At 36.4% G+C, this 27,121-nt stretch overlaps 1 protein-coding gene across 2 annotated transcripts in view; it reads left to right on the top strand.

The window, feature by feature from the left end:
• KCNU1 (potassium calcium-activated channel subfamily U member 1) overlaps window positions 1–27,121 on the top strand; it is a 146,840-nt gene that overhangs the window by 27,379 nt on the left and 92,340 nt on the right. The window contains exons 8-16 of one of the 2 annotated variants that reach the window (XM_032329302.1): window positions 3,213–3,374; window positions 4,288–4,379; window positions 5,987–6,097; window positions 13,014–13,119; window positions 14,176–14,258; window positions 15,360–15,429; window positions 18,577–18,729; window positions 23,063–23,175; window positions 23,516–23,584. In XM_032329302.1, coding sequence (XP_032185193.1) covers window positions 3,213–3,374; window positions 4,288–4,379; window positions 5,987–6,097; window positions 13,014–13,119; window positions 14,176–14,258; window positions 15,360–15,429; window positions 18,577–18,729; window positions 23,063–23,175; window positions 23,516–23,584 — 959 coding nt within the window. Of the gene's footprint in view, window positions 1–3,212; window positions 3,384–4,287; window positions 4,380–5,986; window positions 6,098–13,013; window positions 13,120–14,175; window positions 14,259–15,359; window positions 15,430–18,576; window positions 18,730–23,062; window positions 23,176–23,515; window positions 23,585–27,121 lie in introns of both variants that reach the window. The other variant, XM_032329301.1, reaches the window with a different exon arrangement.

Below are 27,121 nucleotides of genomic sequence, written 5' to 3'. Positions count from 1 at the left end.
AAAAAAATGCAAATAAAAGGCTTTGAAAACTAAAAATACAAATTCAAACAAAATACATAAGGTTTGAAATAAAGGATTATTAATCAGTAGCAGGAGTTGGAAAAATGGGCTGAATAATACTAGGGGAAAAGGACAAAGTATTATCAGAGCTGAAAATTACATTAGAGGGAACCAAAATGTAATCAATGTGACAGAAACATGCTTAGGAACATGGTAGACAGTTTCACGATGAAAACACTGATGTGGAAAAGAACAAAGGTACTCCAAGCAATGTTGATTGAACAGACTATAAAATTAGTGTTCCTGAGGAAAAGGACATGGCAAATGGCACCAGAAAAATGCTTTAAAATAAAGTCTTGAATCTGTGGGCTAGAGGGTATACTGTATCCCAGGAAAAAATGACCCTGAATTACATAATCCAACCATATTCTGGAGTAGTTTACTGATCTTTAAGGATAAGGGGAGAATCCAAGCAGAAGAAAGTGAAGTCTATATAAGAGGAAGATATGAAAACCAGCCTCAGATTTCTTAACAACATCAATCAATACCAAAGGTGTTAGAGTTGAGTCTGCAAAGTTGTGTGAAAATATAGCCTATCCTGTCGTTTTAAACACTCAAGAGAAAAATAGCACCCATGAGTCCCTTTTAAAGGTATACCATGAGAGACTATGGACTCTAAGAAACAAACAGAGGAGGGGAGGGGGCTGGGGGGATGGGTAAGTCTGGTGGTGGGTATTATGGAGGGCACAGATTGCATGGAGCACTGGGGGTGGTGCATAAACAATGAATTTTGGAACACTGAAAAAATTAAAATAAAATAAAAATATATTTTGATGGGAAAATCCAGCCACATAGGAGATAAATCAAAACCAGAAACTCAAGAAAGAGGAAAACATGGTATGAAGTAGTGTTGGTGATTAGTTAATGAATTAGAAGTAGGCTAAGTTACAACTAAGGGAATTGTGGCTGTAGACTATACACACTTGTACAATATAAAGATAACATAACTCGTGCACATGGTGAGGAGGTAAGAGGAGATGGGACAGCATCCTTGTGTCCTCCTCTATAGAATCTCTTTTCCAAAGATAAACAACATGAAGTTTTAAAACATGGCATTTGTTTCGAAAGATGGAGTTAAAAATAGAAAATAATTCCATATCTTGACATTGGTCCATAATCCTTTACCTTAACTTAGCTAATTTCCCATCTGAGACTGATAGGTCTACGCTCCCAAGGTTAGAAGGAAGAGCAGAGTGGACAAGTAGGCCAGTGGGAGGCTGCCAAATCTGTGAGAGGGGCTGGGAAGGAAAGAAGGGAGGAGGACGAATCACTAAATACTCCCAAAGAGGGAGAGCCAAACCTTAAAGAGTGATTTAACTTGTGAAGGAGATTTCCAGGTGGAAGTAAATTTAGTTTTCGTTTATATAAAATGTGTCAGGATAGGATTGAACCCCTGTCCTGAGATGATGCTATAAAAGACTCTATGAAGTTTTAGCTTGAAATTATCTGTTAATCCTGGGGGGTATGTATGTATGAGTATATATCTATATATACACATACATATATATATATGACTTAAATACATATGTATATAACTTAATCTGTGTGGTTTAAACTGGTTTTCTTATTATGTACTAGTCTTAGAAAACAGTGAAGACTCAGGAAGTTAGTGGAAGCAGATTAGTAGACTTCGCAACAAAATCCACTGCCAGCCATGAGAGTTAAATATAGATGTACGATCCCTTCCTTATTTTGGAGTAGGATATTATAGGAGTCCATATGCTTAACCTACTCATCAAATTTAAGAAAAGGTCACTTTTAGGGACACCTGCATGGCTAAGTCAGGTAAGCATCTCATTTCAGCTCAAGTCATGATCTCAGGGTCCTGGGATCAAGCCCCAAATTGGCCTTCCCACTCCCTCTCCCTCTGCCCCTTCCCCATCCCTGCTTGATCTCTCTCTCAAATAAATAAACAAAATCTTAAAAAAAAAAAAAACTTAAGAAAAAGTCACCTTTATTTTTTTTTTTAAAGATTTTATTAGAGAGAGCACTAGAGAGAGCTCAAGGGGTCAGAGGAAGAGGGAGAAGCAGGCTCTCTGCAAAGCAGGGAGCCCGATGTGGGATCAATCTTAGGACAGACTATAAAGTTGAACAGACTATAAAATTAGTGTTCCTGAGGAAAAGGACACGGCAAATGTGCGATCATGACCCGAGCCTAAGGCAGATGCTTCACCAACGAGCCACCCAGGTGCCCAGAAAAGGTCACTTTTAAAAAGTGATCAAATACCTGAATAAAAAGTGTTATTTCTGATTTCTGTTTCAGTTCTTAACACTGAAACAAAAAAACCTACTTTCACCAAGCATCTCTAACATTTTATCATTTTTGTGCAAAATAGAAATGGAAAACATGGGAAATAGGTAAGCTATTTGGGAAAAGAAGTCTAAAAATGGAAAAAGGAAAGTTGTATACATTATGTAATTATTGTTTGTTATGTATGGTATATATCATATTTATAACTTTGTGTATATACTACAAACATGAAGTATAGTGCCATTGCCTAAGTTACTCATTTATTTAATATAAGAAAGATATCTAATAAATTTAGTTTTCTTAAAATGTGAAGACTTAGGGAGAAATCAGAGGAAATATTCTTCAGAGTTTTTTTGTCTAATCACAGAAAAGATTTTTTTTTTTTTTGGAGGTGGGGAATGACCTGGAAAACTTGTTTATTTGCTTTTCCTTAGACGCCAGCCTTCATGTGCTTAAGCTCATTGAAATGAAGTACTCATGTAAGGCCTTCTTCCTTTTTATAAGTGCTTCTTTTTTAATGATAATCCTGAGCAGGTGGAAAATGAGAATAAATAGTAATTGTCAATCTGAGAGCTTTGGAGTCTCATGACTCTCAGATTCCATAATTTGACCAAGGGAAGAGAAAGATGTGGGCTGCCAGTCCTCTAGTGGAGCACTCCAAATGTGGGCTCAAGCTACATGTCACCTCAGCGTTCAGCAGTTATCACAATGAAGTAAAACAAGACTTCACAATCACGACCCACACTTTGCAAACCCTTCAGAACAACCTGGGAATCACCTAACGCTTCATTTGGATTGAATGGTCAAATGAACCATTACCCAAAAGGTTTTGCCTATTCTTTATAAACTTTCCCTTGGATTCCATTCAGAAACCTTTCCTGAATCTCCTCTCTTTGCACAGGTAGAAAATTCTGGTGATCCCTGGCTCAGAGGTAGAAATTCACAGAATATATCATATTTTGAGTCTGTTTACCTGGTCATGGCAACAACGTCAACTGTTGGCTTTGGAGATGTGGTAGCCAAGACATCCCTAGGACGGACCTTCATCATGTTCTTCACTCTGGGGAGTTTGGTGAAGAATATTTTTAATATCTTTACTAACCAAAACCATGTAGTTAATGGTGAGAAATAAAACAAGGTTTGAGAATGAATGTTGCATTATTCAGAGCAGGTGTCAGAGGAAATGGAAAGATATTTAGAGCCCACATTTTCCAAACTGCACCCCCTGGAGTGCATGGCATAATTGCTTGATGGACAAAGATGAGGATGGCAGATGAAGGAGAACAGACTTTCCCTATTACCCTCTACACTGAATTGAGCAATGTTGTATGCCTTAATCTTTGGCCATCCAACTAAAGTCTTTCTTCCAAAGAGGAAAAAGGGCATTTGAGATTTGATTTGAAGAAAATTCTGTTCTTTCCAGACCAAATGAGTAAGCTCTCTCTGAACTAGCATTCTATTTCAGATATGTAAAAATCTGTCCTTGGTTCAGGAGTGTGTCTTAGACAAAGGAAACCTCCTTTTCTTTTAGTGACTTTAATTTCAATCCCTTAAAAACCATTAACAGAATTCTCTACTCTATCTTGCTGATATTCCTCTGTCCATATTGTTACATCCCTCATTTCATTCATTTTTCCTGAATCCCTTTCTGTCCCCCATGCTTTATTTTTTTCTAAGGCCTCAAGAAGTACCAACTCAAAGAGAAAGGCAGGTAGATGTGACTAGCAGCAGGAAGTTGGCCTTATTTGCTTTCATCATTTCGAATGCTGCAAAGCACTTTATTCTATTTAAACAAATCCAAAGGTTGAAGTAAGGAAGAAAAATCACCTTAATCTGCCTTTTAAAAACAGTTCATAGTCATACCCCTCCTAAATAAGAGAAAGTGTTAGGTACCTTCTTTCTCCTTTATAATCTCAAAAGTTTGGACTACCCTTAGAAATAAAGACACCTAAGATTTTATTTGCTGGTCATTGTAGGTCCTGTTTGCGAATTATGTCCCTGAAATGGTGGAACTTTTTGCTAACAAGAGGAAATACACCAGTGCCTATGAAGTAGTCAAAGGGAAGAAGTAAGTATAGCTTTCAAGTATAATTTCTACAGTTTGAGAAATCCTACTAGTCACATATCCCTTTCTAAACACCTATTGCCTGGCCTAGGTGAATATCTTGGCAAGGTCCTTCATTTAGCCAAGAGGTTTGTGCTAAAATAAATACCAGAAGAAGATATTTGCTATTTGATAATCACTGCTGTATAGATGCTTAGCTCATAGTAAATCAACTAAAATGACAGATAATGTCATTTCCTGTCAAGTATTGATTATAGCAACATTTCTACATTCCCCTATCACTAACTCTTCTCTTACATCTATTACTAGTTGTCCTATTCATTTTGATCATATGGCCAACTTATGACTAACCTCACATAATGGTTCAAATTAAGTTCACATTTAAAATAATAGCTTCAATTCTATTGTCTTGGCCCGTATTTCTCTCTGCTATATGGGGGCTCGTTCCCAGGCAGAGCTTTGCTAGGAGGAAGAACAATTTCCATAGTTTCTACAACACTTCGTAGATCAACTGTTTTGTCCATGTCACAGCCACCTGTTCCAGAAGGGAAACAGAGCTGGAGTTGTTTTTGTAACCTATTTCTCTATGATGTGTTACTTCAGTTTCCATTATGGTTTTCACATCTAAGAAGGAGAGAATGGATTGGAGATCTTTAATTTGAGGAGTTCTTTTTTTATTTAGTCTCCATCTGCTGTAGAGGAAACAGGTACAGTGAAGAGAAACTCTCTTGGAGTGGTCTCAGCACAACTGGACAAAAACCAAGATTGACCTAGGAGTCTGAAGGGGAAAGTAAAAACTAGTAATGACGATGATGATGATGAAATGAGTGAAAAACAAATATTGAAAACAGTGAAATGAACTAGATAAGCCAAAGTCTAATCCAATTTATTGCAGGAAAGGGATGCGGAACACATGCCAAAGTAGCCCAAAAGGTCTGGAAAATTTAAGGTTAAGTTAGGCCAAATGTACACTTTTGGTTTCCTTAAACGAGTAATGCATACTTTAAATGCATGAAACCCAAAGAAAAGGACAGCTATTTCTCCTTGTAAAAGTTACATGCATAGATTTTTGCACCTGTCCTAGATGTCTCTCCATTGGACTCACTTTTCTGTAGGGACTAGCTATTTTTGATGTGGAAGAGAAACCACAATGACCTAGAATGAACTGCCACCTCAACCATACTATCTGTGAGAAACTCAGTGAACCATGCTGAGCCTCTGTTGTTCTTTTGAGAAAAGACTGTATCAGCTAATCAGGAATCAAGTGGAAAGAAAAATCAAGTGAAATAACACATGCACCAGTCCATTATAAGTTATAATAACTATGAAAAACATAACAATTATGATAGTTATTATTGTGTTCCTGAAAAGCTATGTGGAATTCAAATGATTGGATTCATACCCAATGTGAGATGAGTTGGGAATACAGCAATCTAGGTTTCTTCTCCTTATTGGAGATGCAATCTTCAGTGTTTCTGTTTTTAAAATCTGGGTAATTCAAATACCAGATTGATTTAAAACTGGGTTTAAGCAATTGCCCATCTCTAAATCTTGACAGGAAGATACTTCTGTTCCTCAGAGGATCCATCTCACATAGTCTTGCTCCCTAGGTTCATCGTGGTCTGTGGAAACATTACAGTTGACAGTGTGACTGCCTTCCTGAGGAATTTTCTCCGCCATAAGGCAGGAGAAATCAACATCGAGATTGTTTTTCTGGGAGAGTAAGTGTATCCGTATGGCTCATGAAGTCTAAATTAATCCTTGAAATATGTGTGCATTTTTTTAATGGGAAAAAAAAAACGACCTTTACAATATTCGAAGAATAATTAAGAAAGAATAATAAGGAAAAAGAAAAGAAAAGGCAATCTTAAAAATCAGAGTTAATCTCAGAGAATATTTTAAAATATATCTTGCCTGGCATTTTCCTGTGTATGTCCTAACATTGTTTGAAAGCTTTCCTGTCATTTAGGAAAGTATTCCATATTTATTATTATTACATATGACCATGATTTTGTATACAAGTCTGCTGCATTTTACAACTATTATACTGCTAGTTCTCAGAATTGGAAGTGTCAGTTCAAACTGATGCAGAGAGGACTGTTTTTGGTGATGTTTTTATTCTATGAAGCTTACATTTCCACAAGTATTTTGTGAAACACTGGAAAATGCATACTTAATACAAAAAGATTTTTAAGTAGGCAAAATGGTTTTCTCGTTTTATTTTACAATTAGATTCATAGTGAGATTGAACAATTTTTATGTTTCGATGGTTTCCTTTTTGCTTTCCCTTCCTACAATTTTGTTTCCTAGTGAGACTGAACAGGTTTTGTAGGTTTTGACCATTTTCTTTTCCTTTTTTGATGGATGAAGGAACTTGTCTTTTCATTTCTATTTCCTTCTCTATGAGGAAGATTATCTGTTGCTTCACTGACTTCTAAGCAGTCTTAATGTATTTTGATATTAGCCTTTTTGTGTCATGTGTTGTAAATATTTTTCTCTTTGCCTGTGTGTGTGTGTGTGTGTGTGTGTGCACATGTGCTCTTATTTTAATACAGAGCATTGGATTTACATGCACTATAATCCATCGACTCTTTCATTTTGGGATCTGGCTTTTCTGGCATTTTTTGGTCTTTCTGTTCTAGAATTAAGCAAATATTCTTCTGGCATTTTCATGTTTTCATACTGAGCTATTTTATATTTAAGCTCTCTGGAATTGATTTTGTGTAAAGTGTACTGAACTAGCTTCTCGATTTTGTCCAAAAGGCTCATCTGTCATCCACACTTCGCTAAATAAGTCAGACATATCAGACATATTCAAAATGACATTTTGCTCTTACACAGCATTGTATACGGGATCACTTCAGTTTCACACATTTTATAGTTAACACTTTGTACTGTTTAGATTAAGGCATATAAAGGAAGGAGAGAAAACAGCATTTTTCTTTCTCAGTAAATGGGATGTTATCGGTGCAGTTCCTTAAAACAGAAATTGAAACATTGTGTTTGCCACTCCTTTCCCTCAAACCTTGTGTACACTTTCATCAAAATCATCAATTTTGTCTCCTTAATAAATTTTAATTCTGTTTCTACCTCTTCATCTCCACTGTCACAACCCTCTTCAAAATTAATATTTTGTCTCTCCTTAGTTTCTAGGAAGGCCACTTTATTTGTGCTTTTTTCTCAGAAACTCGTCTTCTACTGTGTATGATCAGTTTATTCTTATGCTTTAGCACTCCGAGAGTCTCCCCACCCCCAATTCAAGCCATCTGAATTAGTGTCTTCTAATCCTCCTTTCTCACAGCTCCATTGCATTTCCTTTAAAACAATGATCATGATCTGCTATTTTGGTAGATTTTTTTCTATCATAACTATTAACATTTCCTTTCCCTACTGTATATTCATAGTGCTCCTCCAGATAAGAGGCGCAGTCTCTTCCACTTCGCTTTGAGTCTGGCCTGCTCTATGATTTGATTTGACCAATTGAATGCCACATGCGACAGAGGTGACACTTTGCTGGTTTCAGGCTTAAACTTGAATAGGATTGGTAGTTTCACATTTCACTGTCTTGGAAACCTATATCATCATGTAAAGAGTCAGAGTAGCATGGTTTGGTGGGGAGAAGGCCCAGCCAACCCCCAGCTGCTCTAGTCACGTGAGACAACAGTCGTGCAGGTAAAATTATTTTGGCCATTCCAGCTCTCAGTCTAGCTCTGTGATGAATGTACCCTAGTGAATGGCCACAGTCAACACAGTATGGAACAGAAGAATTGCCTTGCTGAGACAAGCCAACCCACAAAATCTTGAGAAATAATATACTATTGTTGTTTTAGATCAGTAAGTTCTAGAATGGTTTATTTTGTGGAGAGATAATTGATATAAAAGGTGGTCCTGGAAGTGGGCTGCTATCACAACATAAGCCAAAATGTGGCTTTCTCCTTGGAATGGATGGTAGGCAGAGGCTAGATGGGTTGCCTGGAGACTGTTATTAGAGGCTAGAAAAACAGTGAGAAAAACTGCCATTGGGTACAGAAAGAACAGCACAATTTTGGTAACAATGTCACCCCAAATAACATGATAGATAGGAAATACACTAAGTAAGACTGTGAAGATGGCTGAGAAAATTTCCTGAAAGAATGTTAGGTGCCATTTGCTCTAAGTATAATCATATATGATGAGATATGGTAAGAAAAGGGAGGTAAAAAGTAACTCTTTAGTCTTCAAGCAGAACTTAAACAAAATATAGAAGGCTCAGTATAGTCTCTCCAGCAGGCCAAAAAATTGCCATTGGTAAATGACCTCGGGGTAAGGGGGTCAAATCCAGGCTGCTATAAAATATGACCTCAAGTCAAAGGGTAGGATCTAATCAAGGATGCAGCTCAGCTATAAGATCCTTTGTTAAGACCTCAGAAAAATGTAAGGTGGTGACTTGTAGGTGGTCCTCTTAGGCAGGCAAAGGGCTTCTAAGAAGCTGAGGACATTCTTCCCAGAACTCTGACTTTTCTCAAAGTACAGATCTGTCTCCAAAGGAATCTTAAGGATATAAGTTTGGGGGCATGAACCTGAATAACATTTATAGAAAGTCATCAGTGCTTTAAAGAAAATTTTAACTGTCAGCTTGATAGTAAAAGGGACAGAGAGACTTCACAATGGAAGCAAAGGCCTCTTGGCTCCCAACCCAGCATAGGTCTGAATTAGGCTGAAAAGCTACTCAGGAACAAACATGGGCCATTTATTTGGAAAACAGAAGATGATTCATAGGGTCAGAGGGCAGAGATAAGAACTAAGAAAAACAATGGATTGGCTCATTAGAGAAGAATGGGACCCTAATCAAAAACATGCTCTGCCCTCTGAGTCAGGGGGCATGATAATACGTGCTCAGATAGATTTCACAGTTTCAGAGGACCAGTGATTTCTGTGTGCCGTCCATTACCATCCCAGTGTCTTTTGGTTGGGAATGTCTGCTGCAGCTTTCCTGCCTTGTCAGGAGGTTCTGGGTGTTGAGGTGGAGATGACTTGTCTATCTAGGTCATGGGTCATCAGATAAGGAAGAGATGTACCAGAGGAGCCCTATCCACATCTAGACTTGATGTAGATGACAAGATCCAGGACTTGAAACTGAGGCTTTAAAGAGACGAAACTTTGGGCAGAGAAAGTGAGAATATTTTGTATAGGGGAGGGATGTGAGGTAGATTGTTTTTAGAAGGTGGCCACCATGATTCCAATTATTGACACATAGTCTACTCCTCCAACAAAAGTAGTCTGTTCTTCCTTCTGTTGAAATTAGACAAACTTTTGATTCATTTTAACCAATAAAATATACATGAGTGATTGAGCCAGTTATGGGCTCAGCCCTTAAGAGGCCTGACAGCTTCTGCTTCCTGTCTCTGGGAGCCCTGAAGCACTATAGAAGAAGTTCACCTACTCTGGTGAGTAGTACTCAGTCTGGTGGAGAGGAGGTCCATCCAGGTGCAGCTAGCCCAGTTGAGGCTATAGATATATAGGTGATGTTATCTTGGATGTTCTAACCCACTAACACTCTCAGCTAAATGCAGGCATAGGAGTGACTCCAGCAAAACTACATGCAGCAGAAAAATCATCCAGCTGAGCCAAATCAAACCAAAGAATTTCAAGAAATAACAATTTGTTATTTCTAGCCATGAATTATCTTGAAAAATTATGTAACTGATAGAGAAACTGTTGCTTTTCTTTCTTTGGTTTCCTGTTATTTAAAAAACAAAAATTCCAAGATGTTATGATAGGAATTGTCATAAAACTGAAATACTAATTTATATTCCTGTGTATCAGGATACTTAGTGGCATATAACAAAAACTACTTATAGTTAAATTAAGCAGAAAGAAATGTATAAATAGATATCAGCTCTCAAAACTTCCAGAAGAGCCAGATAACTAGGCTTAGAGAATATATAGCATAATTGAGTAATATTGTGATATTTATTTTATGTGTATTTATATTTCTAAACAGTTGATATTTTCTAATATTATTAGAAATACTGTCTTGTTAGTTAGTTTTTCTAGTTGTTTGCTTTTGGTATAAAACACAGTATTGACTTTTGTATATTAACCTTCTGTCTATCCATATTGCTAAATTTCTCCATTACTTAAATATTTTTCTTTATAGTGTGTTAAGAGTTTCTACATAAATAATAGTTTCAAATAAAGACAGTCATTTCCTCCTTTCTAATTCTGTGTACTATTTATTTTATTTTATTACTGTACTTGATAAGACTTCAAATATAACAGCAAAAAAAGTGGCAATTACCTCTTTTCTTTCTCATTTCAAAGAAAACTCTTCTAACATTTTGTCATTAAGGACATCCTTTTTATTTTAAAAATATTCCTGCATCTGGGCGCCTGGGTGGCTCAGTGGATTAAGCTTCTGCTTTCACCGCTGGTCATGATCCCAGGGTCGCCATATCAGGATCTCTGCTCAACAGGGAGCCTGCTTCCTCCTCTCTCTCTGCCTGCCTCTCTGCCTACTTGTGATCTCTCTGCCAAATAAATAAATAAAATCTTTAAAGATTAAAAAAATATTCCTGCGTCTGAGATGACTCTGTATTTTTACTTTTAATTTGTTAATGTGGTAAATTGCATTAGTAGTTTTGGAGTTATGGTTAGTTTGGCTTTGTAGTATTAGCTAGAGACTATTCCCTCTTTTTAATGTCTTTGAAAGACATTGTATAAAAAAATTGGATAATTTGTTGCTTGAAAGTGTGGTAGAAGATACCATAAGACCATTTAGAACTGGTGGATTTAAAATTTGTTTGGTGTCTGTGTGTGTTTTGTTTTTATTTTGTTTTGAGAGATTTTAAATTATGGCTTTAATTTCTTTAATAGTCATAGGACTATATGGGCTTTATGTTTCCTCTAGAGTGAGTTCTGATAAGATATATTTTTAGTAATATGTTTTGTTGAATCTCAAAAGCTGTTACACTTGGTTATCTGTTATATTCTTTCATTCTTATTTTTATCTCTACTTTCCCTATAGGTATTTTATCTTCTTCATTTGATGTAATGAATTCAATTTCCTGTATTTTTGTCTTTTTTCTTTCCCCATTGATTTTACTAATCTTTGCCTATTGTGTAAGTTTCTTATTGTTTGTTTGTTTGTTTCAAAGACCCAGCTTTTAGTTTTATTCATCATCTTTATTTCATAATTTATTTTCTATTTCATTCTTTGCACTCCTATTTTTATTGTCTCTTTCCTTCTTATTTCTGTGGGTTTATTCCAAAATTAATGTCCAAAGCTATAAACCACTTCTAAAGCATTGCATTTGTTATATCCCAGGGCTCAACTGTTTAGTGTTTGCAACATGATTTATTTGTAAGAATTTTATAACTTCCATTATAATTGCTTCTTAACCCATGTCACTTTTAGCAGTCTATTTTTTTAAGAAATGGAGATTTTTTTTGTTATTAACTTCTAACTTAAAGTGTATTATGATCAGAGATTGTAATATGTATGACAATTATTTTTTGTGGTATGCTGAGGCTTTCCCTATTGGTCAAGTAATTTATCAGTTTGATAAATATTTGTATACTCTCAAAAAAAAATTAGGAGAGTATTCACAATACTAAGGTATAGAAACAAGCTAACTTAAGTGTCAATTGATGGATGAATATATAAAAAAATAGACACATACAGCACATACATGTATGTACATACATACACACATATACATATGAATACATGTGTATATACACATACATGTGTATATACATATATAAGCAGTGGACTATTATTTAGCCGTAAAAAAGGAACTCCTGTTATTTATGACAACATGGATGAACCTGGAGGGCATTATGATAAGTGAAATAAGTCAGACAAAGAAACATAAATACTGTGTGCTATCACTTATATCTAGGATTAAAAAAAAAAAAGTCAAACTCATAAAAGCAGAAGGTAGAAAGGTGGTTGCCTAAAGCTAGGATGTGGGGGCAGGACATAGACAATTGTTGGTAAAAGGGTACAAACTTCTAGTTTTAAGATGAATAACATCTGAGGGTCTCCTGAAAAAAAAATAATCATGTGAAGTGATCGATGTATAAATTAAGTTAATGGGAAGAAGCCTTTCATAATATATACACATATCAAATTATCACATGATACCTTTTATATATCTTTCAATTTTAATTTTACCTAAATAAAAGGGGAAAAAAAAGGACTTAGAAACATCAAATTTGACATTTTTTTTTCTGTTCAGTCAATCAATTGAGAGCAATGTGTTGAAATCTCTCATTACTGTGATAATTCATCAATTTATCTCTCTAGTTTTGTCAACTTTTTCTTTATATATTTAGAAGCTATTTCATTAAATTCATCGTTGTTTTAAAATACCATGTCTTTTCAAATAATTGAGATGTTTTTATTTTATCATCCTTATTAGTAATTCCTTTTTTTTAAATTTTTGGACATCAACCTGATTTGCATTTTATCATATCTTGGTGATTGATGGGTCTGAGCTTCAGTCCCATGCCTAGAATAAGGCTAGTATGGATAAGGAAGGGAGGATCCTAGAGGAGATTAAGAGTTCTATTAAAGGCACTAAATAAATATAACAATTTCTACACCAAATTCAGGCATCTTTTTACATCTTTAGTACTACATTCTTTGCCCAGGGTCCCTCCTTCCTTGGAATTAGAAACTATATTTAAGTGCAACATGGCCTATACAACTTTTGTTTCTGGATCTGCACTAAAGTGGGATGATCTGAGGCGGGTTTCGGTAAGAACTAGTTCTTTTTCTTCTTCTAGTTTCCCTAAGCTGCAACAATTAAGATGATAAGATGTATTGCTCTTTCAAAAATATTACTCTAGATGCTTTAATTGGAGGAAAATAAGACTTCCTCAATTTTAAAAACTGATCATAAAGGAAATGTAATAATTGATCTCTAAATCCTCCTTGATGGATACCAAGCAGAACTCATTGTTTATCTATACTTATATTTATTTATTTTACTAAATTCTCTATTTATCTAATGCAATTTTATTTTATCAGTCTACGAAATCTGAAAAAGTTATGGATAGCAAAAGTGTTTTTAATTTTACCATGCAAGTAGGATTGTTACCAGATGACAGATTTCCCAGCCTTTTCTAAACACACTGATATGCCTTCTCATAGGAGAAACATGAAGGAAAATCCCATTAAGGCTGGGAAGAAAAATAATGAGCTAAGTCAGGACATCTAGACAGCTTTCAATTAAGATCAAAGGCAGCTTCCCCGATGTTTTAGGTTTCACAGAATCATACCAAGGGCTGCAGTTTTTAGAATCAGAGATCGATAGAGTTAACATAAAGAACTGAAATAGAAAATGACAGTCTCAGAATAAGCTTTCTCTTTCTCAAAAGTTGATATTACAAGAGCCACTTCAATAATCTTCTAAACCCTTAAGATTCAGAATCCACAAGTATGGAATGCTTACTTTGGGCCACACATTCTTCCAGTTTCCCCATTCTCTGCTCTCCTGAAAGTCACATAAATATACAGGGAGTTGCTTAAAAACTTGGTTTTGGGCAATGGGAGAACTATAAGTATGCCCTTTTTCTTGCATCTTTGTTAGACCCTAAGCACAGATCTGTCTGCTGCAGCGCTTCCAGCCCTTCCAGCTTCTCTAAGACTCTGATTCTGATGTAAAGACGTCCTTATCACAACTCCTTCTCAAGAGTGTTCTCTTTCTTATGGGAAACTTTATGATAAAACCATAGGAAAACCCACAGAGGGAGCAGTAGAGCATGTCCCATGTAATTAACAAGATGGCTGTGGTTTAATCTTGACGAATAGGTGGAATCTGCGGAAGCATGTCTGATTATAGCCAACCCTCTGTGCAGTGATTTGCAAGCTGAAGACACTTCAAACATTATGAGGTAAGAAGCTGGCACTTTGCTTTATATGCATCAGTGCTGATTTTATTTCTACCTCTTTTTAAAATAAAGCCTAGTGCAGTGGACTAAAGAGGAGATGATATCATCTGTCACAGCACTAGGTTCATTGTATTCCAGATTTCTTCTGCCATTTTTTTTTTTTTTGACTGTGAAGTTGTAGGAATAAGGAAGTAAAAAATAGAGTATTCTGAGTATCTCTATGCTTCTTTGCATATTTCCTAAAGTTTCATACAGATACTAACTCTTTAAATTAAAAAAAGCAAGCATACAAATAACTGATAACTGTTCAGATAACACCATTATAAATAAAATCTTTAACCCACCAAAAATAAAGATGTCATTTGTGATTGGTGAGCCCTGTTAGTAGACTTTACTTACTGGGGTTTTATGCCAGTAGTTCTCCTGAAATATTATGTATCATTTGGTATAATGTGCTTGTGATTATTGGCAAGTTTATCTTCAAGATGACTAGAATTGGTGTTGACCACCTTCAACTATGAACTATCTATGAGCAGGAACTTGACTTGTATTAATAGCTTCATTGTGAAGGTAATGGCATTATGTCTAACCCAGAAGAACTCCTGGTTCCCAGAGCATAATAAACATACATAGCTGAAGGTGATTCTACAAATAGCAAGAAACAGTTGAGAACATATGCTGTGCATTATACAGTACAGATGAGATAGACCTTAGTTTCTTATTATGCATAATGAGAAAGTTGAATAAGATATTCTATGAGCTACTTCATGTTATAGACAAAAATGCAATCTCTGTTTTTCCTATAATTAATGTGTTTGAGTTTGAAGGCTAAAATACATGAAACTATTTCCTCCTCAAGAATAGAAGACTACAGTCTCCTAGTACCAAGACCTGACCTTTTCATAGATTTCATTTACTAAATCGCTAAAACAATAGCACTGTTTACCATGTATGCTTTTAAACAGAACATTTTTAGAACTACGTAACAGTGAATCTCATGTTTTATTATGCTTTCCCACACATCAATTTAATTCTGAATTTAATTATATTTTAAAGCCATTGGATATGGCACATCACTGATGTGTGTATTTGTTCTTTTTGTAGGGTTCTCTCTATCAAGAACTATTGCCCTAATACTAGAATCATTATACAGATACTTCAATCCCAAAACAAGGTATGATAACATTCTGGTCTATTATCCTCCTCTTTCAAACTATGGAGTTAAATGACTTATTTCATCTAAATAATAGAACTTACTAATTTCTATAATTAATATACCTATAGGTCTACACTCAAAAAGTTTTCTGCTGATTACAGGTGAAATTTGGAGTCTCATTAATATTGTAAATTACTTAAGGGCACCTGGGAGGCTCAGTGGGTCAAGCATCCAGCTCTTGGTTTTAGCTCAGGTCATGATCTCAGGGTCCTGGGATTGAGCCCCACATCAGGGTTCATGCTCAGAAGGCAGTCTGCTTGAGAATTCTCTCCCTCGCCCCTTCACAATCCCCGTTAATGTTCTCTTGCTCTCAAATAAATAAATAAATCTTTAAAAAAATGATTGTTAATCACTTAGAAATATGAATTTGTAAAGAAGCATAGTTTCATACTTTAACAGCTGCTCTCTGAGAGTCGAGCTTCCAATCCATCTGAATGTAGGTGCTGAGATTCTTTCCTTTGGGACATTGACAGCTCTGGACATACCCTCAATTACTGGCATCCCCTAAAAAAGAATTAGGAGGATTAGATATTCACAAAAGTTTGAGAGACAACCAGAAGCTTTGTCAGAATTGAATAATAAGGTTCAACTGTGCAAGGCCATTTCTTCAAAACTGGTGAGATGGCTGTTTTATCTAATGCAGAATTTTAGGGGAAATGAAGAAAGAGAGGAATATTTCCAAATTAATGAATAAGATAAGACCTCAGAAAAAGACCTCAATGAATCAGAGATGAATGATTTACCTAAAAGAGAGTTCAAAACTGTCATAAAGATGCTCACTGAGCTACGGTGAAGAATGGATGAAGAAAGTAATAACTTCAACAAAGAGATGGAATATATAAGAAAGTACAAAATAGAAGCCATAGAGCTGAGGAATTTAATAACTGAACCAAAAAATACAGTAGAGGGGTTCAACAGCAGACTAGATGCAGCAGAAGAATCAGCAAATTTGAAGACAGGATAGTGGAACACACCTAATCAGAGTAGCAAAAAGAAAAAGAAAGAGTAAAATGAATAGAGACAGCTTAAGGGACAATATCAATTGCATTATAGGAGTCCCAGAAGGAGAAAACAAAAGAGGGGCAGAAAATGTATGTGAAGAAATAGTGACTGAATACTACCCTAATCTAGGGAAGAAAACAGACCTCTACATCCAGGAAGCAGAGAGAATTCCAAATAAGATGAAATAAAGAGACCCATACCAAGACTCACAACTAAAGTATCAAAAGTTAAAGATAATGAGAGAATCTTAAAGTCAGCAAGAGAAAAACAACTTGTAATGTACAAGGGAACCACAATGGGGTGCGTGGGTGGCTCAGTTGGTTAAGCATCTGCCTTTGGCTCAGGTCAAAATCCTGGTGTCCTGGAATGAGAGTCTTGGACTATCTGCTCTGCGGGGAGCCTGCTTCCCCCTCTCCCTCTGGCTCCCACACCCCCTGCTTATGCTCTCTCTGTCAAATAAATAAATAAAATCTTAAAAAAAAAAAAAAGTGAACCACTGTAAGACTACCAGCAGATTTTTAAGCAAAAACATCACAGACCAGAAGGAAGTGACCCAATCTATTCAAAGTACTGAAAGAAATAAAAAAGACTGTCAACCCTGAATATTCTATCTGGCAGTGTTGTCTGCAGAATTAAAGAAGAGAGTTTTCCATACCAGCGAAATCTAGAGGAGTTTGTCATAACTAGGACTACTTTACAAGAAACATTAGAGAAATTTCTTAAAATTGAAAGGAAAGGGCATCAGTTACTAACAGGAAAAGATACAGAAGTATACATCTCAATGACAAAGGCAAATTCATGGTAAAATTCAGAACAATCTCATGTTGTAAAAGTGGATTCATGAAGTATGAAGGTTAAAAGATGAAAGGAGTGAAAGTAGCTGTAATTGTGATTCTAAATAAGGGCTACGCAAGGCCAAAAGCTATAACTTGTGATATCAAAAATAAAATGCGGGAGGGGGGTAAAAATGTACTTTTAGAATGTGATCAAACTTAACTATATATTGTTATAAAATGAGTTATATAAGCCTCATAGTAACCACAAAGGAAAAACCTATAGTAGTAGATACACAACAAATGAAGAGAAAAGATGCTAAGATCTGCAGAAAATCACGAACTCATGAAAAGAGCAAGAGAAGAAAGGAACAGAGGATTTACAAAATAGCCAGAAAAAAATGAACAAATGACAATAGGTACATACCTACCGATAATTACCTTAAATATAGATGGATTAAATTCTCCATTTACATTTAAAGAAAAAGATATATATATATATATGTATATATATATATTTGTATATGAAATATGTAAGTATATTGGAATTTTGTTCAGCCATAAAAAAGAAGGAAATTCTGCATTTGCTACAGTATGGATGGGCCTTGAAGGAATTATACTAAGTGTAATAAGTCAGAGAAAGACAAATACCATATGATTTCCCTCATACGTGGTACCTTAAAAATTAAAAAAAAAAAAAAAAGTACAGGTAGAACAGATTGGTATTTGCCCGAGGTGGGGGGTGGTAGGGGGGTGAAATGGGTGAAAGGGACCAAAAAGAATAAACTTCTGTTTATAAAATAAATAAGTCATGGGAATATAATGTACAACATGGTGACTACAGTTGATAATACTTTATAGTACATTTGAAAGTTGCGAAGAGAGTAGATCTTAAAAGTTCCCTTCACAAGTAATAAGTAATTGTAAACATTGAGGTGGTGGATGGTAACTAGACTTATTGTGGTCGTTTCATAACATATACTAACACTGGATCATTTGCTTGTACACCTGAAGCTAATACAGTGTAAGATGTCAATTATATTTCAGTAAAAACAAGGACAAAAACAAACAAACACAGATTGTACACTAAGGACAGTATCAGAGGTCTACATCATTTGACCCAATTTTGCACTCTCACTATTTTTGCTTTAAAAAGTGACTCACAGTTTTTAAAAGCTGAATTTGTTCTTATCACTTCCACTGACGTGGACACAATAAATGCTTTCAAGTAAATGCTTTGAGACAAATGCAAGAAAGATGTCCATTCAAAAAAAAAATTTTTCTTGAATTGTATTTCTTAACGTCTGACCTACTTTCTACCATGAAACAGGTTTTTCTGCCAAAGATCCCCAGCTGGAGCTGGAGTACCGGAGACAACATCATCTGCTTTGCTGAGCTGAAGCTTGGCTTCATCGCCCAAGGCTGTCTGGTGCCAGGCATGTGCACCTTTCTAACGTCTCTATTTGTTGAACAAAACAAAAAGGTAACCTTGTAAATTGTTGTTGAATCTTGGCTTTTTCCCCCATATCCTCACAAGCTAGGATCAGAAATAGAAAATTGAGGAAAGCAAGAAGGCCCCAAGAAATGAGATTTGACTTCCACTTGAACTATGAAGGATTGAGAGGTCTAGACTGAAGTCCCAGGTACGGTGCTGACCTTGAAGAGATTATCGATCTTATTCTTGTCTAAGAATATTTATCTGAAAAATAGAAATCATAGCTTTGCTTTCTGCCTGCAGTCCAGATGTTATGAACATAAAGGTAGAAGTACTTGGAGCTATTGAAGGAATAAATATAAATAAAAATAAAGGTTATATAGGAGGATGATTCACAATATTCAAAAGGCAGAAATAGCCCAGATCTCTCTCAGTTGTTGAATGGACAAACAAAATGTAACATAGGAATAAGAGGATATTATTCAGCCATAAAGAGAAATGAACTACTGGAATATGCTGCAACATGGATATATGCTGTAAAGCCTGATATTTCAAAAATCTCACATATTTCATTAATTCTGTTTATATCAAATACACAAAATAAATAGAAGACAGAATGCTGATAGTTGGATCCATGTTGCCAAGAGCAGACATTGGGGAGAGCGGTAAGAATTGAGAATAATTTGTGGGGCGCCTGGGTGGCTCAGTGGGTTAAAGCCTCTGCCTTGGCTCAGGTCATGATCCCAGGGTCCTGGGATCTAGCCCCGCATCGGGCTCTCTGCTCTGCAGGGAGCCTGCTTCCTCCTCTCTCTCTCTCTCTCTCTGCCTGCCTCTCTGCTACTTGGGGTCTCTGTCTGTCAAATAAATAAATAAAATCTTAAAAAAAAATTGAGAACAATTTGTTAATGGATAGGGATTTTACTTTGGTTTGACAGAAGTATTTTCAAACTAGATAGGGGAAATGACAACATTCTAAATGTACTGATGCAACTGAATTGTTCATATTAACTTTTAAAATTTGAATTAGAAAATATTAAGAAAAAACTTAAAAATCCATAGAGGATCGTAAAATAATTAAAAATAAAGGTTATATTATTAGTGGTAAAATTATATATTTAAATATAAATTAAATTCATGATGATAATAAATATATTCACAGAACAAATAACAATTAAAATCTTTTTCAGGTTATTTTGGGAACATTCTATGCAATAACAACAATAGTCACCACATATTGAGTACCTAGTATGTCACTCATTTTAAATACCTTGTGCTTCCCATTGATAATATTTCAAGGAAGAATCCCAGTAATGGGTCAGTGAAGCTAACTAACTTGATTGTATAGTTAAGTTAATGAGTAGAAGAGGTAGAATTGTCTGACCTAATATCTTACCACTATGCTTGATACCTGTGGTTGTTGGGTATCTACTCACACTCGCCCACATATCATCACCTTTGATGCCTTTGAGACTAAATAAGTGGTCAAGGGGATATTGGGACAACTGCTATAAGCACAAAGTCCAGCCTTTGGAATGCCACCTGCATGAAATGTTACAAGAAAGGTTCCAACCTCAGCTGGACCCAATTTCCCATTGTCCGGAGATTCTCCAGGGAGTGACCTTTCCTCTCCATTTATTAGGAGTCTACATATGCCTTCTCTTATATTCAATTTCCCTCTTGGCCTTTCTTTACACTTTATTTCCTTCATTAATAAATTAAAAAAAATTTATATCTTTTTTGGTTTTGTCCCTGGTACTATCTAAAACAAAACGAAACAAACAAAAAATTGAACAAACAAATGAACAAACAAAACAAAATAAAAAACCATGAAAGATGCTCTGGCCAGCAAAATGCTAGCTGGAAAACATGGAATTCTTCTATAATTCCTTCTGTGAATTGGAAGAAATATCATATACAAATAAACAGAGACCACATCAGACAATAAGAATGAGCCTTGATGACACTGTAATGAACCTGCCTTACCCTCCTCTTCCTGCTTACTGTGTTTGTCCTTGAAAAGTGCTTGTGAGTAAATTGTCTCTGCCTGTGCTGTGTACTCAGAAAGTGCAAGATAACTGTTCTGCAAGATACATGTATTCATGTACAGTGCCTCGCTTGGGCTCTCCATGGAGCCTCCAACCCAGATATTGGAATTTGTAAACTGCTGCCACACTGGGGGTTGAAATCATCCCTTTTCACCAACTCTCAAGGACAGGGATGTTTGAAAGGGTGCTTCCGAAACATGAATTGTGTGTGCAAATCCCCTGGAGGTCTGGTTAAAATGCAGATTCTAATCGCAAAAGTCTGAGTGGGGCTTCACTTCTGAAAAGAGCTCCCAGGAGTGTGTAGGCTGCTGGTCTATGGACATTTTAAAGACTGGAAAATATTAACAAGAGTGAATGACAGTAGTATTATAGTATACGTAGTCTACATAGTAACACGATAACATCTCCATGGCTGGAGAAAGGAAAAGCAATGAGAGCTCTTTATGAAGACTTCATGTCTTTCATGGAAGTAGAGGAGGAAGATATTTAAAACCAACCCTATATTATATTGTTGTTCTTTCTGTGTGATCTAAAGTTGTAACCATCTGAAGATGATCATCTATCAATATTCATAGGAATTAGGAGAAATTTGTGGTTATGATATTTTTTTGGGGGGTGGGGAGTGAAGTCTAAAACCTACTTTCAGATATCCTAAACGAGGCAGGGTCAAGGTAAGATTTTTTTAATGTTATACTCATAGCTCTGGTGTTTTAGATTCTATAATAAACTATTAAGTTAGATTTAACAACTAGGGCGCTAGTGTCTTATGATCGATTTTTCTTGGATTAGACACGTTCTCTGTCAGCTTCTGGATCAATAAAATGAGAGTTATTCATCTCATAACCTGATTTTTCTGAGTATGACATCAGTATCTGTAAAACTTTCAAGTACTCAGATTCCAAGACCTTGGATCAATGATATGTGTTTCAACTATATTAATTATATGGTGAGAAATCATAGTCCAAAGAGCACTTCCAGTTTCTTCAAGGCAGAGACAGCATTGTATTAGGCTTAAGCCTGGACTAAATCTACTCCAGTTGACATACTTGAGCTCCCTGATTCTACTATGTAAATCGAAACTCTATCTTATCCTCCTGTTTCCCTTTCTGATCTTAATAAAAAAGATCACAGGAAGTCGTCTCCATCTCTATCATTCTTTTACCCTCTGTCAAAAACTGAAACATTTACATTAGAAACATTAAGCCCCCCACCCTTTTTTTTTAGTTATGGAGACTTAAATAGGGACTCCCAGTGAAGTGAGTACTCTTCAACGAAAAATTTAAGAAAGTGGGAGAAGGCAGGAGATTTGGCTGAATCTTGGAATGGGGATTGCAGAGTGAGTGCTTGGATTGCTTGATATGAGTAGTCCTTTTTTGTAAGTCAGAATATTTTTTCTCTGTGTGTGTGTGTGTGTGTTGTGTTTTCTAAACCACAGGCTGGTCATCTGAATATTTCTGAACTAGCCTCAACCCTCCACAGCCACAGTGTTTCAGAACTTATAGGAATTCCAACCTTAACCCTCCACAGCCACAGTGTTTCAGAACTTATAGGAATTCCAGACATTAACCTAGGTTTCTGGTCTTGCCATGACGGAGCAGTGTGGTGGGGGTTTTCATGGCAACAGATGGAGAGGATGATGAGAATGTATGGAAAGCATAACAAAATTCTGAGTTCTTATACAAATATCAGAGATGAGTTACCCAACAGCCCAAAGCCCGCACAGCCTATATTTAGCCTTTGTGAGAGATACCCTTCTCTCTCCCCTTCTTCATTTTCTCTGGAAACCTGCTGTTGTTCCTGACTTTTATCTCATGTCCATTGATCAGGATGGCTCCTTAAGTTCATCTGAAGCTTTGAAAAGCTCTGATACTGGGCAGAAAAGCCTTGAATGTTTTTTCTTTGTGGCATATGGCTAGTCAATGGAAAACTTAATATGTTAAAAAAAAATCTTGAGCAGCTATATTTATGGAGAGACAACTTAGATTCCATATTGTCCTTCTCCTCTTATTGTTAACTGACTCAAAAAACAGTCTACCTTGCTGAAGTTATTGGGAGAATTCCAGTTTCTACAAGGTGTCATGAATGCCACCTGGGAAGAAACCAAGTCATTATGCTTTCATTTTCTTCTGAACTCTCTAGCGTAAATAGTTGAGGTGTATGGTAGAGTTTTAGTTCTTCCTTTGACATTTCTGCAGTGAACCACTAGGACAAATCTCTTTGCTATAACTTAAGAGCAATGGATGCTGGTTTGCTGCTTAGCAGGACATACAACTTGGAATTATAACATCCCATATTCCATGTCCGAGTTCTACATGTGGCATGATTGTGTATTCCAGGTTTTTCCTACACAGCCCTGGCAAAAATATTTCTTTAATGGTCTGAAGAACAAAATCCTGACTCAACGTCTCTCTGATGACTTTGCTGGAATGAGTTTTCCTGACGCTTCCCGGTAAGTTAAAAGAAATGCTTTCCTTGTTCTTCATGCAATGACGTTCTTTCAATAATGTTCACTGGGGGGACCACTGTAGGCCAGGCTCCATGATAAATACTGAAGGTGTAAGAATGAACAAGTCTGCATCTGTGCAATTGAGAAGCTTGCACTCTGTGTGAGACATAGTCACCATGCTGGCTATGATAAACTTTAGAATAGGTTCACTTGCATTCAAGAGTCTCTTCCTCTGCTGAAGTACTAGTATTTTCCCAGCACAGAGCACAGAGTGTTAGTCATAGTCTTGTGAATTAGCACCCTGCTATCCTTTTTCCTCACGATTACTTGTCTTCCTTCCTAGGCTCTGCTTTGTGAAGCTGGGACTTATGCTGATAGCCATCGAACACAAATCTATTTTTCATGGTTACTGGTACCAATGAGACTTTGAATCTCTTCAGTTTTGTAAAAGGAGAATCTTTATGATTAAGACTTCTCCAAAAATACAGACATAACTAAGATATTGCCATATGTTGAGAGCCAGCCTGTTGGGCACCCAGTTTGCTGTGGTGCACTTTGTACTGTCTTTAATGATTGCAGTTAGAATTTAATGTTTGGAGTTAGAATGGTTACCCTAGTGGATGGACAGGTGCTTTGCCTTTGTTCCCATGGCCCTCCCCAAATTCTCTTTCATGAACAAGGGAGAGAAAAAATGCTCTCCTTCTCAGATCTGGGATTCCTTTTAATTTATTACTAGATCTTATAAGTCTTGACCATGAAATAGTACCATGAGATAGAATTATGACAATAAATGCTCCCATAAACTGTAGCTTTAGAAACTAAGCTGTAGAATATGGCAAAATGGGAATTCGGATTACCGGACAAAGTCTGCTTTTGGTATAGTAGATAAAAGAGAGAACCAACATTATTAGACCATTGGAATTTATTGAGAACCCATAATGAATAATATGAGAAGTAAAATAATTTATTAGGTAATAAAAAAGAAAATCTAGTAAAACAGCAAATCAACTACTATGATATATAAGAGAGAGAATAAAAAAATGCTGAAAAATGAGAAAAACTGAGGGTTTAAATAGGTTGGGGAACAAGAAAGACTATTATATTGGCTTATGTATTTTTTTTAGTGGAAAACTAAGTTGAATTAAATTGGAATCAACAGACCAAATTCTGATCCTGATTATGACTTGCTAGCTCTGTGGTGTTGGAGAAACATCCATTCTCCGAATTGAGGAGGTCATGTTAATGCCTGAGACCCTTTCTAGCTCTAAAACTGACATTATCAGGAGCCTTAGAATTATAGGGAAATAGTTAAAATTCAACAAGCTTGAATGATATCAGACAGACTACAAAGGAACAATTTTATATGAAATGTTGGACAGAAGAAAAATCTAAGTAGAGATATTACAAAATGCATCTGGGCAAAAGAAGTCAGCAGGGTACTGTACAAAGGAAGTCACTAAGGAGAGAATAACAAATAGTATCATCTAGCTGGCTTAATTCTATTTAACAATCCTGCCCGTGCTCAAGAAAATCTCAGAATCTACATCTGTGCACAAATGGCCTTTCTGCCAGAAATAGGTTACAGCAAAAAGGATGGAGTCTTAGAACCATAATCCAGGCAGTTTGGGTTTTAGACTGGTCCAGAACTTCGCCTTCAGCAACATGGGCTATGCATTGGAACTATTTGCAAAGCTTAAAGGCATATAGATTCCAAAATCCCACTCTGATCTTTACAAAATCAAAATCTCCAAGGCTGGGACCAGAGAATTTTTGAAGACCCCATGATATAGTCAGGTTTATTTGCTGGTATTTGTAAACTACTAGACCAAATGTTCTTGAGGTCCCTTCCAACTTTAGCATCCTAGATTTCTTTAAACTTTATTAGGATGACTATGGGACATCACAGAACAAAAACACAAACATTTATTAGGCAGCTAATTTCCACATATATTAAAGATGCCTTGATGCTGTTTATTACCTACATATGTACCCCTAATGAAAGAGGAACCTGCTCTAACTTACATTTAACTTTGTTTTCTCACCAAAGAGTCAGGTGAATCAAAGAGATTAAATCCTGATTTGGTTAATAGTCTTTTACATGATTGCCAGTCCATGACCAGCAATGCTACAGGCACTTTGCTTACATAAACTCTTGAATCTCTACAACAATGGGTATACTTCTTAGTCCCATTTTATAGAGAAGGAAGATGAGGCCCAGAAAAGTTAAATAATTTTCCCAAACTCACATCAGTCCCAAGTGGCAAAGCCAGCATCTGAACTCAGCAAGGAAGGTGGTGATCCTCATCACTGTGCTGTACTAAATCCACTGCAGCCATAAGTGGGAGGAAAATAGAGCGTCTCAATGGCTGAGGTTTAGATTAGTATACCGAAAAACTGGAGGGAAAGCCCATCTTTTCTCACCTTTTATTTTCTCTTTTAATTGATACACTTGAATAGACTTTAAAACTTGGGAAAGCCCAGGTCACCTGGGTGCCTTAGTTAAGCATCCAACTCTTGATTTCAGCTAAGGTCGTGATCTCAGGGATGTGAGATGGAGCCCCCCATCAGGCTCCAAGCTAAGAGTGGAGACAGCTTACTATTCTCTCTCTCCCTCTCGCTCTGCCCCTCCCTGGCTTGCATGCCTGTTCGCTCTCTCTCTCTCTCTCTCTCTCAAATAAATAAGTAAATAAATCTTGGGGGAAAAAAAAGTTCAAAAAGCCCTTGGCAATCATATGGATTTGTCTTAGGGAATAATTTATTATCTGCTAAGCGATAAAGCTGGATCTGACCCCAGTCAGATAATGTTCTAAGTTTGTTGCAGTAGCAAACATTAGAGAATGTTTGCTGACAAGTGGCCATGATTCCTGAAGGGGATTGCAAGCCAGTTTGGAAAAATGTGCAAAGGGGGTTCACCTCTCCTTTCAAATGCAACCCCAGCTATTATTGTGACAGTATCTTCATTACTAAATATTTATTTTTTTAAAGATTTTATTTTTTATTTGACAGAGAGAGATCACAAGTAGGCAGAGTGGCAGGCAGAGAGAGAGAGAGGAGGAAGCAGGCTTCCTGCTGAGCAGAGAGCCAAATGCAGGACTCGATCCCAGGACACTGGGATCATGACCTGAGCCAAAGGCAGAGGCTTAATCCACTGAGCCACCCAGGTGCCCCCATTACTAAATATTTAATATGAGTTCAGAGGGCACTGCCTTAAAAATAAGAGCTATGAAGATACAACTCAGTTTATGTTTGCTAGCTAGTGAACAGCCGCCAATGATGGGGGCACAAATCCATGTTCTTTTCCTTTCAAAGTTAAAAGCGTTTATTCTACTCATTAGTATCAGTCAGTAAACATTTGGAAAATGCCATCCAGTGTCTCAGATAATAAGCTACCTCAATATAGCATCAACACAGCTACCCAGCATCTTTTGATTCTTGGCATAGTGTGGAAGAGCTTTTGTGGCACAACCCCTTTTATTTTTGTAAAGCTCTTAAACTCAAGTTACTTTGGAGTACCCTAACAACAGAATAAGCTTTGCCATAATTAATATTTGACTTCTTTCCAGTGTTAATATAAAAGGAGTGTTTTAAGGGAGTAAAGGAGTACTTTTACCATGTGCAAATGAAGTGATGGTACTTTCAAGTTTATAAGACCTCATTGTGTCGAGGGTCTGAATTAAAGGAAATAAAAATGGGATAGCCTGACAAACATAGGGAGAAATGTGGGGAATTCAAATAGTCGTGATGTAGTACTGCATCAAGGAGTCTCATGGGTGAAATTTGTAAGATGTCATTTTCAAACACAAAAACCATAAGAAAAGAGGTAATCAAAGTGTTCATGTAGCAATAGAAACAATTCATGTGGTTCCTGCTCTCAAAAATCTGGCAATCAAGATAGAAAAAAAATGAAGTCTAAAGAAATATGCAAGTTCAAAAATTGCATAAGCAAATA

This window comes from Mustela erminea, chromosome 21, assembly GCF_009829155.1.
Source record: "Mustela erminea isolate mMusErm1 chromosome 21, mMusErm1.Pri, whole genome shotgun sequence".
Taxonomy (NCBI): domain Eukaryota; kingdom Metazoa; phylum Chordata; class Mammalia; order Carnivora; family Mustelidae; genus Mustela; species Mustela erminea.
The sequence above is the reverse complement of the archived record's forward strand: the minus strand, read 5'-3'. Positions and strand labels throughout refer to the sequence as shown.